The 14,834-nt window shown below is 40.2% G+C and overlaps 1 protein-coding gene across 3 annotated transcripts in view; it reads right to left on the reverse strand.

The window, feature by feature from the left end:
* Nucleotides 1–14,834, reverse strand: part of lrp8 (low density lipoprotein receptor-related protein 8, apolipoprotein e receptor) — a 319,636-nt gene that overhangs the window by 27,366 nt on the left and 277,436 nt on the right. For all 3 annotated transcript variants that reach the window (XM_041791395.1, XM_041791394.1, XM_041791393.1), the window contains exon 14: nt 2,808–2,949. In XM_041791395.1, coding sequence (XP_041647329.1) covers nt 2,808–2,949 — 142 coding nt within the window. The remainder of the gene's footprint in view (nt 1–2,807; nt 2,950–14,834) is intronic.

Below are 14,834 nucleotides of genomic sequence, written 5' to 3' on the forward strand. Positions count from 1 at the left end.
GCTCAGCATAACAAGAAAGTAATATGAACAGCTGTCTAAATGAAATTCTCCAGTGCTCCAATATCTCTGATACCTCCATATTAAGAAGAAATGAAGCTTTTTGCTTAGAAGCAAACCTTTGAAATGCAATGACACGTCATAAAAACATTAAAATTCAGTGCTGATGGAAAAAAAAGGGGAAAAGGGTGGGAAAAAGCAAAAGTGAGGCGCAAAGAAGTCAGGGAGCAGAAACAGAGAGCAAGAGATGAAGAAAGATACAAGGAAAGATCAAGAAAAGGGGAGCTGATTATGGAGGCTCAGATAAAAGTTTGCAAAGATAACATTGATCTTTAGCTGTGATAGCGCATGCCCCCTCCTACGTCAGTGCTGCATCCCTACAGTCAGAATAAGATGCAAAAGCTTCAAAGCACAGCAGCAGGATGGACAAAAATGAAAAGATAAATGATAAAAAAAAGACATGAAAGATAAGAAGAGGCTCCTTTTAGAAAATATGCACTCTTTTTTTAAACAGCTGGAGCAATGTTTAAATGTGTGGGCGAAACTTCCCAGGAAGGAAACCCTGAAAAATACAGATTTTTAGGGGACTTATTTGCCTTTATTTAGATAGGATAGCTGAAGAGAGACAGGAAACATGGGGAGAGAGCAGGAAGTGATGCAAATATATATATGTGTGTGTGTGTTAAGCTCATTAACCATTTACTAAAGTGTCAAAGTAATATCCAAGTAGTATATCCATATTATCCACACTGTTTATCAGAGTGGGAAATTAGCTCAAGTGCAAGATCCCCCCAACTTTCACCACCTTTCAGAAAATGTGTGCTGAAACAAGCCGTTCTCAGATATTCCCCTCATGATGTCATGTGGGGAGTTAGCGCCACCCCTAGGTTTGGTTGGCCTTCCCTGCTTAGTAGAAAGTCCCACCCTCCTTCCCTGATCCTGTCAGCTGAGAGGAGGATAAGGAGAGCCACATTCATTTCCTGAGAGAGGCGGAGTCAAACAGCCCAGTAACATTTAAAGCTACAGACGCAGAAACAGCTCGTTCTAAGAAAGTCGAAAGAGAGGGTTTTTTAGAAATGCAAAAATCCAATACTGGAGTGTTGTTTCAGTAACAAACTTCACAGGCATGTTTTGGGGGCCTCTGAGACCAATATAAACTTGTCTTCAAAGGAAAAAAATATGTCCCCTTTAACAGAGAAAAAAACATTGTCTATTAAAAATCAAAAAGTGGCTAAAAAGACCCAATTGGGTCCAAGAGTCTGCAAAGGGTTCAACAATTTAAAGAGACCAGCTCCTCAAGACATAAGGTCTCCTGTAGCACATTCAAGGGTGCAGGAGCAGCGTACCTGAAACTCCTCTTACCCATTTCAAGACAGACTTTGGGAACAGAGAGTAAAAGTAAATGTGACTGAGTCACAGAGCAAAGACTGTAGCTTCCAGCACCTTTAACCTGAATGACATCACACAAGTATGATGGAAGCAGATTTGGCATAGCCTCATAATGAAGAACGTGCCAATGATTTAGCCTACACATGGTCAATTAGGGCCAACCAACTTGATCATACAGAAACCAATGAAGGGCTGTAGATTCATTATACACCTCACTGCCCTATAGCATACAGTATCCAAACATTTAAGGCATCAAGAAGATGCATGCATGTACATAATCAGCGATGATAACCAATCAGTGGCATAAAGTGTCAGAAACGAGCCTATAGGTAGTACAGCAGCTGGTTTATCTGCTTAAGATGTTTTTGAACCAATGTTTTGCTCATCCTAAGTCCACAATAGTTAAACAAGGCATTAATTCCAATGTGAGAATGCAGAAATTGTGCATTAAATGTGTTATTTTTGCAAGTCTCACACTCATAGTGCAGGAAATGCCATTGAAATATTTCACTTTATTGAATAGCCGTTGACTTGAATACTATATTGATTGTTAAAATAAAGCGGCTGTTTTAATTTGGTGAGCATATAGTGTTTGATTTATAATGGGAAAGTGATATGCAAAGTTGAGGAGTGTGACAAAGACAGCAAAAGAAATAAGAGAGTTGACCTTGCAAACTGCTCTGTACAAGGTCACGTTTTGTCGAGTATGTTTTGGCTCATATCCTGCAGCTAGAGTTTATTCAGAATGTCTTGATTCTGCTGGTTAGAGCAGGTTGTTTTAGACATGCTTTTGTTAGATTTATGGAAATAAAGGAGCGTAATTTTGTGGGATCTATTTGAGCAGAACTCTTGATTTATTAATGAGAGAATGCAATTAGCTCCCTACCAGCTCTCACACAGGACTGCTTTGAGCTCTGAGTGAGAGGAGAATGAAAAGGAAAACACACACTGAAAATGACTAGTACACACTGTCCCACACAGTTAGCCAACTAGCCCTCACACAGAGACAGGTGTTTGTTCTCACACCTGGGAAGCATCCATGGTGGGAGACAATACTGCATCTCAACATATTATTTTCTTTTCACCGCACACGTATCGATCTAAGCACACACATTGGACTGTGTGCCTGTTGTTAGAGCTCCCTTTAATAAACAGATTCTTTGGTCTACATGTAGATAATTTCAGCCTTTGTTAGCAGGGAGTGCAATGTTGAAAGGCTTTTCTCCTACTGTTTGTTTGCCTTTGTTTAAATCAGTAATCATTATACTTAGGTGGCCATTACTACCCACCAATTCTTCAGCTTTAGCTCCACATCTAATCAGTTTGCTGTGATCTGTTGCTTCTTTTATTAAACTACTTTGAAAACAAATAATTGGAAGTAAAACACAAATCTTAAAAGGCAGTTGGTCTTTCTGTCCTACCTTTCGGCTGCTTCTGTTCATGAAACACCACCAGGTCCAGAGGGTTGTTGAGGTGCTCTGCCACCTTCGATACATTGCTTCCTGTCAGCCTGTTTACGCTGTAAATTGCTTCATCCTCCAGGTCTGTCCAGTAAACCCGGTCCTGGGTAGAAGAAGACAAAACAGTCGGAACATTAAGACTGTGGATTGAAAAGTCAATGCAAAGAGAAAATGGCCAATTTTCAAAAAAGATTATTTTTTGGCTTTTTTGCCTTGAATAAGATAAAAAAGCTGAAGAGGAACCAGAAACATGGAGAGAGAGAGTTGGGACTGGGACTCGATCCTGTGACTGATGCATAAAGGACTCTAGCCTCTATTTACGGGCATCTGCCCTCAAACCTGAGCTAATCTGGCACCCAAAACCCACAGTTCAAAGGTAAACAAACTGGCTGCAGAAAGATATCAAAATTTGCATAACAATTTGGGAAAAATACCCTATTTTTGCCATTGATTTATTGCCTCAATTATCATTTTTCTAATAAGTAACTCTGCCAAAGTGCTGACTTTTTGTCCACCTGTAAAGCTGACTTGTGGATCAAATAGTTCACAAGTATCTTGTCCATTTTCTACACCACTTATCCTTTTTGAGGTCATGGGTGGCTGGAGCCTATCCCAGCTGCCACTGGGCAAGAGGCCAGTTACACCCTGGACTGGTTGCCAGTCAACTGCAGGACCCTTGGTCTTACTTGGTTTTACTTCAAATATGTTTACCATCTCCATTGCTTGTCTATGTTAAAGAGTGACAAAACTCTCATACCAATCTCTTAAGATTACAACTTATGTATATGGGTATTATACGGAACTGTTGATCAGTTATTGTCTAAATTCTGACATTTATACTCAAAGAATTTGAATTCTACAATTTGTATCAATGTAATGTTGTATCAGTGTATTGTATCAATATGCAAACTCCCTCAAAAATAGGAAACCGTCTATTGCAACTGGTTTAAAAAATCTACAAGCTGATCTGGATGCAAGCAACCTTTGTGGTGCCATCACTCATCACCAAAGAGGTCAACAGTCACTGCCCACTTTCCATGAACTATTCACTCCACTAGTAGTAGCCAACAGCTGAAAATCACTGTGTTACTAAAGGATTGTGGGTAATGTAGCACTGTCTTCTAGGGATGAATGGTACAAATTAGCATTCACTATAAACTCTATGTTACATACACAGGATTGATGTTCTCAGTTTGTCCATGTGTATTGTATCTGTCCCTAACAAATACACCAAAAACAAATGAATAAATAAATGTTGTGGCTGATAAAGGACAATGGGAATTGGGTTAGGGTTAGTTGGTGAGGTGGCATGTCTTATCTTACCTCATCCAGTGTTAATGCATCTCAGCTGAATGACTGGGGTTAACTTGCTCTTTAATGTTGTAAAATATGACCACATTTGAATGAAAGTTTGCTTTGTGGTATAGCTACTGTGATCAACGAGCCCCTTCCAAATATGATCATTCTAGTGTAACTAACAATAAATGCAAAAAGAAATATCCTGAGTGGTGATAAACAAATGGGCCCTGCTAATTTCAACATGGAAATTGAATTCCTTGGGCCAAATTGAAAAAAAAAAAAAAAAAAACATCAGATTTTGTTTTTACCTCTAAAAGGTTAAATACATACTACTGAAAAAATAAAAACCTCAATATTGATATTTCTGAATTTTCATAGATATGTATCTCTATTCAAGCATTTTCCGTATTTATTTATTTATTTTTTTTAGAATAATTCCCAAGTCAAAGTTTTACACAACATTCCTACCCTACCCATATTATGTAGCGATAGAGATAAACATCAGACAGTCCTGACTGCTTTAGGAAGCTTAATTGAAATGTTTTTATCTTCAAATTGTTGTAACTTCCAGGAGTCAAGCCTTGGGAATTCAGGAAAGACAGTTGTTTGTGGGGATATTTGGGAGTTTTCTGTGTTCTCTTTGGGAGGACGTAAAAAGTTTTGGTCCCATGGGGATTTCCTGTGCCGAAGACTGCCACAAATCTCCCTTTTCATGCAGTGCTAGTACAAAAAACATAGCTATAGTATACTGTGTTGTTCCAATTTGTTCTTTGTAAACTGTGAACATTGAATATCAACTTTTATTACCCTGATGTTTCAAAAAAATGCAGCATTTTACAATATCCCAAGTGATAATATCACATCATCTGCATACTAATGCAACTCCATTATTCTTTGCATGGTAAACAGCAGTAATCCATGGATACTCTCCTGGACAGCCCTGTACTAAAGCCTTAACCAAACCCAGTGGTTTTTTTTATTAACCTGGGTTAAAATGTTTAAAGCCAAAGTCAAAATCTCCAATGAAAGAAATGAATGCTATGGATTTTGTGGATTTTAACTTAGCTTGACAGAAATGACAAATTTAAGGCAGATATTGCCTGAAGGTAATATTAATTTCAAACTGCAGACATACAAGGAATGACAAATTCAAAGGCTAAAACATTATTTATTCAAGTGAGGTTAAAAGCATTGCATTTTAATCAAGGTGAAAAGTTGAAACACAATGAATAAATCAGGTTTTAATGGGTTTGGGCTGTTTCCTCTGACACCTGCTGTTAAAACTGACACCAATGAGACAAAAGGACTTCAGTTATTTTAATGTCAGAAGTATCATCCTCTCTAGAAGAATAACAAATCTATTTTTGACTCTTAATTGAAGGTAGTTATTTTCATGAAGACAACTTATAATCTGACAAAAAGGCAAACAGATAGGTAAAAGGCATACAGATCTCTGGAGTAGCTTCAAACTCATGAGGAAAGTCAACTTATTATGCTCTTACTTGTATTTTTAGATCATAAATGTACATCTTTTAAACAAATGCCATACTTCTGGAGTGTTTTGGCACCTGTGAAGATTTATAGATAGTGTATACTGGGGAAGATCTCCCTTGCCTGTGCAGTACATAAGACATAAAAGTGGGAATCACAACAATAATGAGCTTTAATACCAAAAAGAAAACACAAAACATCCTATAGTATGCATCTAGGGTGTCATCTTTACAATATCACCACCCTTTACTACCTGCTGTAAAACTTTAGGATATGCTCTGTACCAAAGAAGAAATATTGAACCATTTTGCACGGTGTAAAACTTTGTATTTTATAGATGTATAGAGGAGAACTGAATAATGTGTTCAGAAATGATCCACCATTTAGTCCCTTGCAAATTGCATACCAGATGCATATGCCAAAAAGCCTCTTCAGTTTTTTTCTAAAGCTTTTGCATTTTTGGCTTGGAGTGCTTGTGCAGAATAGAACATGAAAAAAGTGGGGAAATGAATGAGAGAAAAAAAGGGAGAATGCTTTTGCATAAAGTTGAGCTTGTGGAGAGCTAAAGGTTAATTTCTGCCTGCAGTTACACAGGAAGAGCTTTGACATGAGTCTCTCTGGGCTACATAACCTTTGACAAATGTAGCAGCCTTTTTGTCTTATTTTTCAAGCACAACCTTAAAAGATTTCCCTGTTGTTTATTCATGCAAAAATATATACATTCAATATGTTTTCATTTGCTCTTTCCTAGACTAAAAGACTTTGACAACAGTTTATTTAAAGGGTACTAAACCCAGAGTTTAGAAGCAGCCCCAGACCATCACATTACCAACATCCTGTTTGACTGTTGGTACCATGTTCTTTTCATTAAAAGCTGTGCTAGTTGGGCAAACACCTTCTAAAAAGTTCAACTTTTGTCTCATCAGTGCACAGAATATTTTCTAAAAAAGTCTTGGGTATCATCAAGATGTTTGTGGGCAAATGTGAGACGAGCCTTTGTCTTCTTTGTCAACGGCCTTTGAACCCTCCAGTGATACCATTTCTGCCCAGTCTCTTATTGATGACTCATGAACACTGACCTTAGCTGTGTCAAGTGGGGCCTGCAGGTCTGTAGACGTTGTTCTGGGTTCTTTTGTGACCCCCTATATGAGTTGTTGATGCACCCTTGGAGACATTTTTTTGGACTGACTACTTTTAGGGAGATTCACAACTGTTTCAAGTTTTCTCCATTTGTGGATAATGGCTCTCAACATGATTCACTTGAGTCTGGAAGGTTTTGAGATGGCTTTTTAATGTTTACCAGACTGATAGATGTCAGTGACTTTATTTCTCATCTGTTCTGCATGATGTGTTGCTTTCTGAGGTCTTGTAGCCTACTTCACTTTGTCTGACAGGTTCTATTTAGGACTTTCTAGAGTCAACAGGTCTGGTTTTGATGACTTTTTTCCCTTCGTAAATGAATTCATAATTTAACTGCATTTTGCATTTACTTTGATAATCTTTTCTAATATTAATATTTTTTTGATGATTAGAAACAAGAAATAAGAAAAAGACATCAGGAAGGTGGTAAATACTTCTTTGCAGCACCTTATCGGGGTATTTATCCATTATGAATGAATGAATACAAGCCTCGGCTGAATGGCTTTCTATTACTTAGCCCTTTGTGTAAATCTGTTGCCTCATGCTTCCTTAGAAATAAAAGAATACATACTGTAGACCCTGACCTACGCAATCGTCTCTCATCTTTCACTTAAGCTTCTTTCTCCATTTCTCTTCCCCTCTAACACCTCAATATTCTCTTTATTGGTACACCAGGATTAACAGGATACACTGCATGAGTGCTTATGACACTTGGTTTCCACGGCAACTGCAGGCTGCTCCATATATGCAGACAAACATCAGTTAAAAAAAGAGGAAAAATTAGAGCAAGAGGAAACAGTGTGACGTTCGGATAATGGAGAGGTTCAGGAATGACATTTCAGGGAGACTGTGCCTCAACTCCTGAATTATCTCAGGAATTGTTTCTCCTACCAGCGTTTTTCCCTGGATGTAGGTTGTGTCTACGGGCTTTTCTAAAGGGCAACAACCTGTAGGGGTCCAAACCAAGCTTTGTCTGCTGTGTGTATATAAATGTGTGTTTCACCATGTGTGGTTCGATCATAGCAGCGGTCCACACTCTTCTTTAGAGGTGGGGAATCAGTGGACATGACCTTTCTCTCACCTTCTCTTTCCTCACCTTTCATTGTGCTCTTTATCCCTCCATCTCCCCTTCACTCAGAATTCAGATAACCTTTACTCATGTGACAGAAGTGCTGAAACAGTCAAAGACAAATATCAGCCATGTTGAAACTCAAATCTGCCATTCAATCTCTCCTTTTGCCTTCTACTCCCTATGGATGTCTTTCTTTTTGACTTTTCCTATCACACTCAATTTCTCCTCTGTCAGTCTCAACAACCTCAGAGCAGGTCCATGCTTTCCATTGCAGAGTCAAGGTCAACATGCTTGAAGTTCCTCGCATGCACATGTTCTCCTAAACACAAAGCTTTGCATCATTTCAGTCAGAGTTGCACGCCTCTGGTTACAATGGCATCACATCTCAACAGACGAAGATGTTCGAGGGTCAAGGGGAGAAAAGCCTTTTGATGATTTTGACACGGCTTTGTCCCAAAAGAGCCGTCAGACAGACGTCAGGCCCTTTTGACTGACGCATACATGGGGAGCTTTTCATGCCTCTTGCACACTCAGATGTCATGCCAGAAAACTACAAATGAAAGCTCAACCCACTCAACTTTTAAAGCATTTCGTTTGTGGGTGTAAATTGGTGTTCCTTGTTGTATCAGTCCATTTTGATAAAAAATAATGTGGGCTAGGTGTTAAATCTGTGTAGAAATCAATGCTAGGTAAGATTTTATGTTAATCTTCACTAAGCTGCATGAGTATTAAAGTCTAGCACACCCACACTGATGTTTTCAGTCCTTTCAGCTGATTTGAGCTTTTATCTGTGTTGTAGGTTGGAGAAATAAGGCTTGACTGGCAATGTCTCCAATATTCTGTTAAAGCTGAGGCCATACAAGCTCCAGTATAAATATTCAACTCTTATTCAACGAGGAAAGAGAATATTAAAGATTTATTCATTAACCAGTAAAACTAAAATGTTCAGGAACACAATCATGTTACATATGACTGGTAAATTCATGCTGTTGACAAAAGCAGCCATACTGACAGTGAAGAACTTTGTGAGTACAGTCAGAACATTTACATGCTGTTGGCAAAAGCTGATTTATTGTTAGTCCAACTGAAACTGTACTGCAAAAATGCATCTTGACATTTCTGTCTGAATGCTAACACACTAAATTCAATTTCTCAACAAGGCATTTGTTGGTTCTTAGACAGGACAAGAGAGAAAATAAAAGCTGAGCTCCAGGCTTTAAGAGAGGCATTCCAGTCAGTGAAGCTTTCCTGACTTCCGCTGATCTGAAAGAGTCTGTGAGTTTGACCACTGCTTTCATTTAGCTGCAGCTGTGAGAGAGAGACAAACACAGCTACACCAGCCTTAAACCTGCAGAGGTGTATTTAAACAACACACTTAATAAGAACTGTGTGGGTTTGCAGGTCCTTTCTAATCTGTTTACTCGTATAATGTTGAGTTCACAGCAAGCACACAAATAATGCAAAAGCATTCCTCTCCAACTTTTTATGTCTGTTGTTTTCCTCTTAAAGTCACCATCCTTCTCTCTGCCTTTTCTTCCTAAACTCATCTCATTGTCTCCTCTTTCCCCCCGGTTAAACAAAGAGGGGATAAACAGTAATGCGATGACACTAAAGCTAGTGAAAGAGAAAACATTACTCTCTGCATGCTTCTGTGATCTACGCTTCCTCAGGGTGAGATGCCAAGGCGGGGGGTGGACACAGACAGGGGGGGTTTATATGTGCTGGAATATTCAGACTTTGATGAAAAAACTCTGTCTTTATGCTGCAGGGTATGAAACTTTGGTACTAAATATCAGTATCAATGTGAGGTCTGCAGATAAAACAGCCAAGTGGAAATGGTTCCCGGGCATTTCATCTGCAAACTTCCTATTGGTAATGATGGTGGAAGAGGTACTCTAACACTTGTAGTGGCAAAACAGGTACAAAAACACTTTTTCTTTTCCTCTCAAATATATCATTTATTATATCTCCATGTGACACATATTATCTTTGCTTCCCTTATATTTTTGAACTTTTTATCATTCACTACTTAAACTGCCACTCAAGATCTGCTCATTCACCTTTGAGTTCACATTCACTCCACATTCAAACACTGCTTGTGAAGGTTGCTATGGAGAATTGGCCATCAGATTCCCATACACAAGCATCCATAGTCATTTAAACTCCACAGACGAAACAGTGGGACGTGGGACTTGTGGTAACGTTTCTCACTCAAGGAGCGGGGATCAAACCCAAAACCTTCTTGTGGCATGACCAACTCTACTTACTGAGCCACAGACAACCCCCCAATCAAGAAAATATGACATGTGAGAGCAGCGCTGCTCAACTCAGTCCATCTCTGCTGTTCACTTGGTTTGAATTGAGGCCTATGTTTACTAAAGATGGCACTCAGGAGGTACCCTTTCAACAGCTTTTCTCCCTCATTATGCTAAATTCATCCACAAAAAATGTCAGATTACTGTCAAATAAATACACTAAATGATGGGGATACTAAACTGGCAACCTAAGGGCCATTTCAGGCCCCCAAACGCTTCCCATCTGGCCCTAAAAACAAAATTCAATCTAGAAAATGTGAAGAGGAATAATGGAAAAGTATTAAAAAGAATCACTTAACTTTTGACTTAAGTTTGGTCCACTTGTCAGCAATATAGTGAATATTATGCACAATAAGCACATCAGCCCAGGTCAGATTAGGTATTGGAGCATGCTGGTTAGGCACTTTGCCACATGAACCTTGGTCCTGCACTGCTTCACCTGATGGCTTGCACCAGGTCCATGCCCCATCTCTCCAGGTATCTTCCCAGTGGACCCTTCCATGATGTATGCATTCACCCCAATATCTGGACAAGTCCCCCCCCCCCCAAATGAGCAAGTGAGCATCAGACACATGGTCCTGCTGACAACGATTCCCAAAGATGTGCCAAAAAGAAGTCGTCACAAAAGACTCGTCCCAGGCAATCAGTCAATGTTTAGGCCTCACAAGTGTATTGTGAGACTGCGATGACCAAGGACCAGGAATACCAGGAATTCCAGACTGTCTTGCTCAGTGAACCTATTGCTCCATGTGCAAGTTCAAGTCTGTGTTTAATCCCAGATTCATGGATTATGCTGCCAGTGTAGGGGAACTTCTCTACAACCTCCACACTCACACAGATTTGTTGCCTGCATCCAAGGCGTCCCTAAGTGTCTGGATCTTTGTTTTGGTCAGGGAGATGTGCATTCCCAACACTTCAACCTCCTCACTCAGCAAGTTAAAAGCCTCCACAAGGTCTTCTACAGTCTTGGCAAGGATCACTGCATCATCATCAAAGTCCAGAGCAATGATCCAGTAAATACAGGTACTGAAGAGTATAGGGGCTAAGACTCACCTCTGCCACAGTCCCAACCAGTCCTAATTAAATCTGAAGTTTTCTGTGTCAACTTCCACTTTAGACTCTTGGGGTGTGTCTTTTTTTCCCCATGCCTGAGAATCAAAACAAAAAATCTGTTTCCTTCATGTCTCCGTCACCAGTCATGACTCAACATAGGTGCATGAAACCCTGTGCTGAACATGTAAAGCCTGGAAATAAGTAGCTAAAATATCTCAACTGCCCCCTTGTGTCTGGCTGCTATAGGCTCCAGGGACTGATCCCACTTTTAAAGCCTAAAAGTATTTTCACTCTGAAAGTAAACACAACTACTAATAGAATACTATATTAATTGGACCATTTTTCTTTTCATCAGCATCCTCATGTAATTAAATGCTGCTCCATTATCTGGTGGGACATATGGGGAGTTATACAACTGGGCCAAACCGGGCCAAGAAAGCAGTTTTACACCAACCCAAACACGAAGACAAAACCACTCCCTCAATGCTTTTTTCTAAGATAAGGGACAAACTAAATTAAAAAACAGAAAAGGTTCATTGTTTTAGTACAAGACCCAAACCAAACACTCCAGAGAAACAAACTTCCCATTATGGCTGTGCTGGAACCCTGACACTCTGCTGCTCCTCTAAAAGATTTTTAATTTGCTCTGTATCGTAACCAGAACAGAACAAAGAGCAGAGGAGCAGAGGGCTATTAATCTCTGTGGATGAACTTTCACTGGCTCACTGAAACCTTGAATCTCTTCCTACTTTGTTTTTCACACACTCACATGGAAGCACACAGGCAGGAACACTCAGCTGGACATGATGGATGTCCCTTCTTCCTTTTCCTCCTCATCATCACAGTGTGTGCAGAGCAGAAAGGAATGGAGAAAGCACTGTTAACATTTCACCTCCTTCCAGCTCCCCCTCATCCTCCTCCTCACTCTTTGTTTCTCAGTCTCTTCTTCAGCATCACTTCACGCATCGCTCTTGCCTCAACAAATACGCCACAATTAGCTTCATCGATTGCTCCATTCAACTGTGACTCTCTGATTATCAGTCCTCGAAAAGATTATTCCTTCTATGGCACTATATTGCTTCTTCACTTTTGAAACCCTTCTGTCTTTCATTTCTTCTCTGCGTCCCCCTCGGCCAGTCAATTTTCTCTACAGACTTATATTTCTCCCTCCACTTCTCTTAACAAGCCAAATACATGTCTAATTAGGATATATACTTTTTGAACACACCCCAACCCCCAACTCATCAATTACAACAGCTCTGTGTCGCTCTCAGCTCCAAAATACGACTTAGTACATCTTTAACCTAATGTTAGTTTATGCAGAGCTGAGGGGACAAGTCCATTGGCCACCTGACCATCACAACAGCATTGACATTGTATTCAAATATAGTACTTTAATATGGAGTTTCGTCCCCCTTTTGCAACTATAACAACCTCCACTCTTCTTTGAAGGCTTTCCACACGATTTTGGAGTGTTTTGTTGGAACTGTGCCCATTCATTCTGTTGAACATTTATGAGGCTATGCGCTTTTGTTGGACAAGAAGCCCTGGTTCGCAATCTCCATTCCAGGTCATCCCAGAGGTGCTCAGAGGGGTTGAGGTCAGGGCTCTGTGTGGGCCAGTCAAGTTCTTCCACACCAAACTCATCAAACCGTGTCTTTATAGTCCTTGCTTTGTGCACTGAGGCACAGTCATGTTGGAACAGAAAAGGTCTTTCCCTAAAATGTTGCCACAAAGTTGGAAGCATAGCATTGTCCAAAATGTCTTGGTATGCTGAAGCTTTAAAACTGCCTTTCACTGAAGCCCAAACATTGAAAAAAACAGCCCTATACCATTATCCCTACCACATCAAACTTCATGGTTGGCACAGAGCAGTCAGGAAAGTAATATTCTTCCTGCATCCACCAAACCCAGACTCGCCCATCTGACTGCCAAACAGAGAAGCATGATCCGTCACTCCACAGAACATGTTTCCACTTCTCCACATTCCAGTGTCGATTAGCTTTACATCGCTCCATGTGACACTTAGCATTGGACTTGGGGATGTGAGGCTCGCATACAGCTGTTTGGCCATAGAAACCTTTTCCGTGAAGCTCCAGCACAATTTTTATTCTTACACTCATGCCAGTAGAAGTCCTTCGGCTATAGAATCAGAAGTGTTGGTGACTTCTATGCACCATGCACTTTAAGGCTGGCTCAGACTACACAAATTCAGCCAGATTTTGGTCCGACTGCAACCTCAGAGCTTGTCGTCCAAAGTCGGGCCTGATTACAAGTTTCGGAAAGACAAAAGATCCTGTAGTGTGACATAATCAACAGTGTGTCCAAGACGCCCCATGACCATGATTCAACAAGACTATAATGTCAGAATTTTCTTGCTAACTGTTTGACACCCTGACAGATATCAAGGATGTGAATCCTGCACCTACCAACAGAAAAGCATTTGCTATTTAGTCTTTTTAGTCTATTCATTTACCAGATTGACATCAAACAAGTCCCCAATCTTTCCTCCCTCTGGGGATTAATGCATCTATACGGTGAAGCTGTAACACATAACATCACACAATTTATATGATTCACTCTCTTTGGGATGATGATCAGCATACAATCACCCTATACTGTACTAAAAAATCAGCATTAGACACATGGTCTTGCGAACAATTCTGAAAAAAATGAACCAAAGAGAACTTACCACAAAGGAGTCCAGCCGGCACTTTTACCCATCAGTCAACGTTCAGGCCTCACAACAATATAGTAAGACCAGGAGCACCAAAGACTGAAAGACTGACTTTTTTTCTGCATGCTCAGATACTGGGAACGTAACAGTGTCTTGCTCAGTGAACCCCTGTCTCATGTGCAAGTCCAAGTCTGCTGTTGATCTCAGCTGCAGTCAGCAGACGATGAATCAAGCCGCAAAGGTAGGTGGACTGCTCCACGACTTCCACCCTCTTACCATACACAGAAACCGATTCAATGGCAGCCTCCAAAGCATCATGAGCCTGTTTCTTAGTTTTGGCCCAGGAGGAGTGCATTCACAATGCTTCCGCCCCCTCACGAGTTAAGAGCCCCTACAGTCTCCGGAAGGATCACAGTGGCATCAGCAAAGTCCAGATCAGTGATCTGGACATACCTAAATGAAACTCTACAGTTTGCATGACAAGTCTGCAAAGGTTTGTAGCACTCATACATTTGTATGTAATGCATGCAGAGTGCATTCTCAACTTCACTCTCAACTTCATATAAAACAAGAAACTGGAGAAGCAGAGGCAAGAACTGTTTCACATCATGAGTTTGCTTGGAGTATGACATCTCTGGCTCTTAATAATAGTAAAAACTGATGTCCATGCCTTAATTTTGGGAACCTGTAACCAGGAGAGGCGGAGCCAAGATGAAAATCAACAAAAGAGATCAGAGACGGTCACCTACAAGGCAGAGATAAGTGTAGACAGTCTGGATCTAAGTTTGGAGGTTAAATACAGACATCAGCAACTTGTTTGTCTTTGGGGAAAACCTCATTCAAACAATGCTCAGAGTTTTCAGATAATCAATGCCAAGTCCCAAAGACTGAAACAAAAGTATTAATGATGTTTTTCAGGGTTATAATTCCCTTGTTTGCTT

Source organism: Cheilinus undulatus, linkage group 7 (assembly GCF_018320785.1).
Source record: "Cheilinus undulatus linkage group 7, ASM1832078v1, whole genome shotgun sequence".
Taxonomy (NCBI): domain Eukaryota; kingdom Metazoa; phylum Chordata; class Actinopteri; order Labriformes; family Labridae; genus Cheilinus; species Cheilinus undulatus.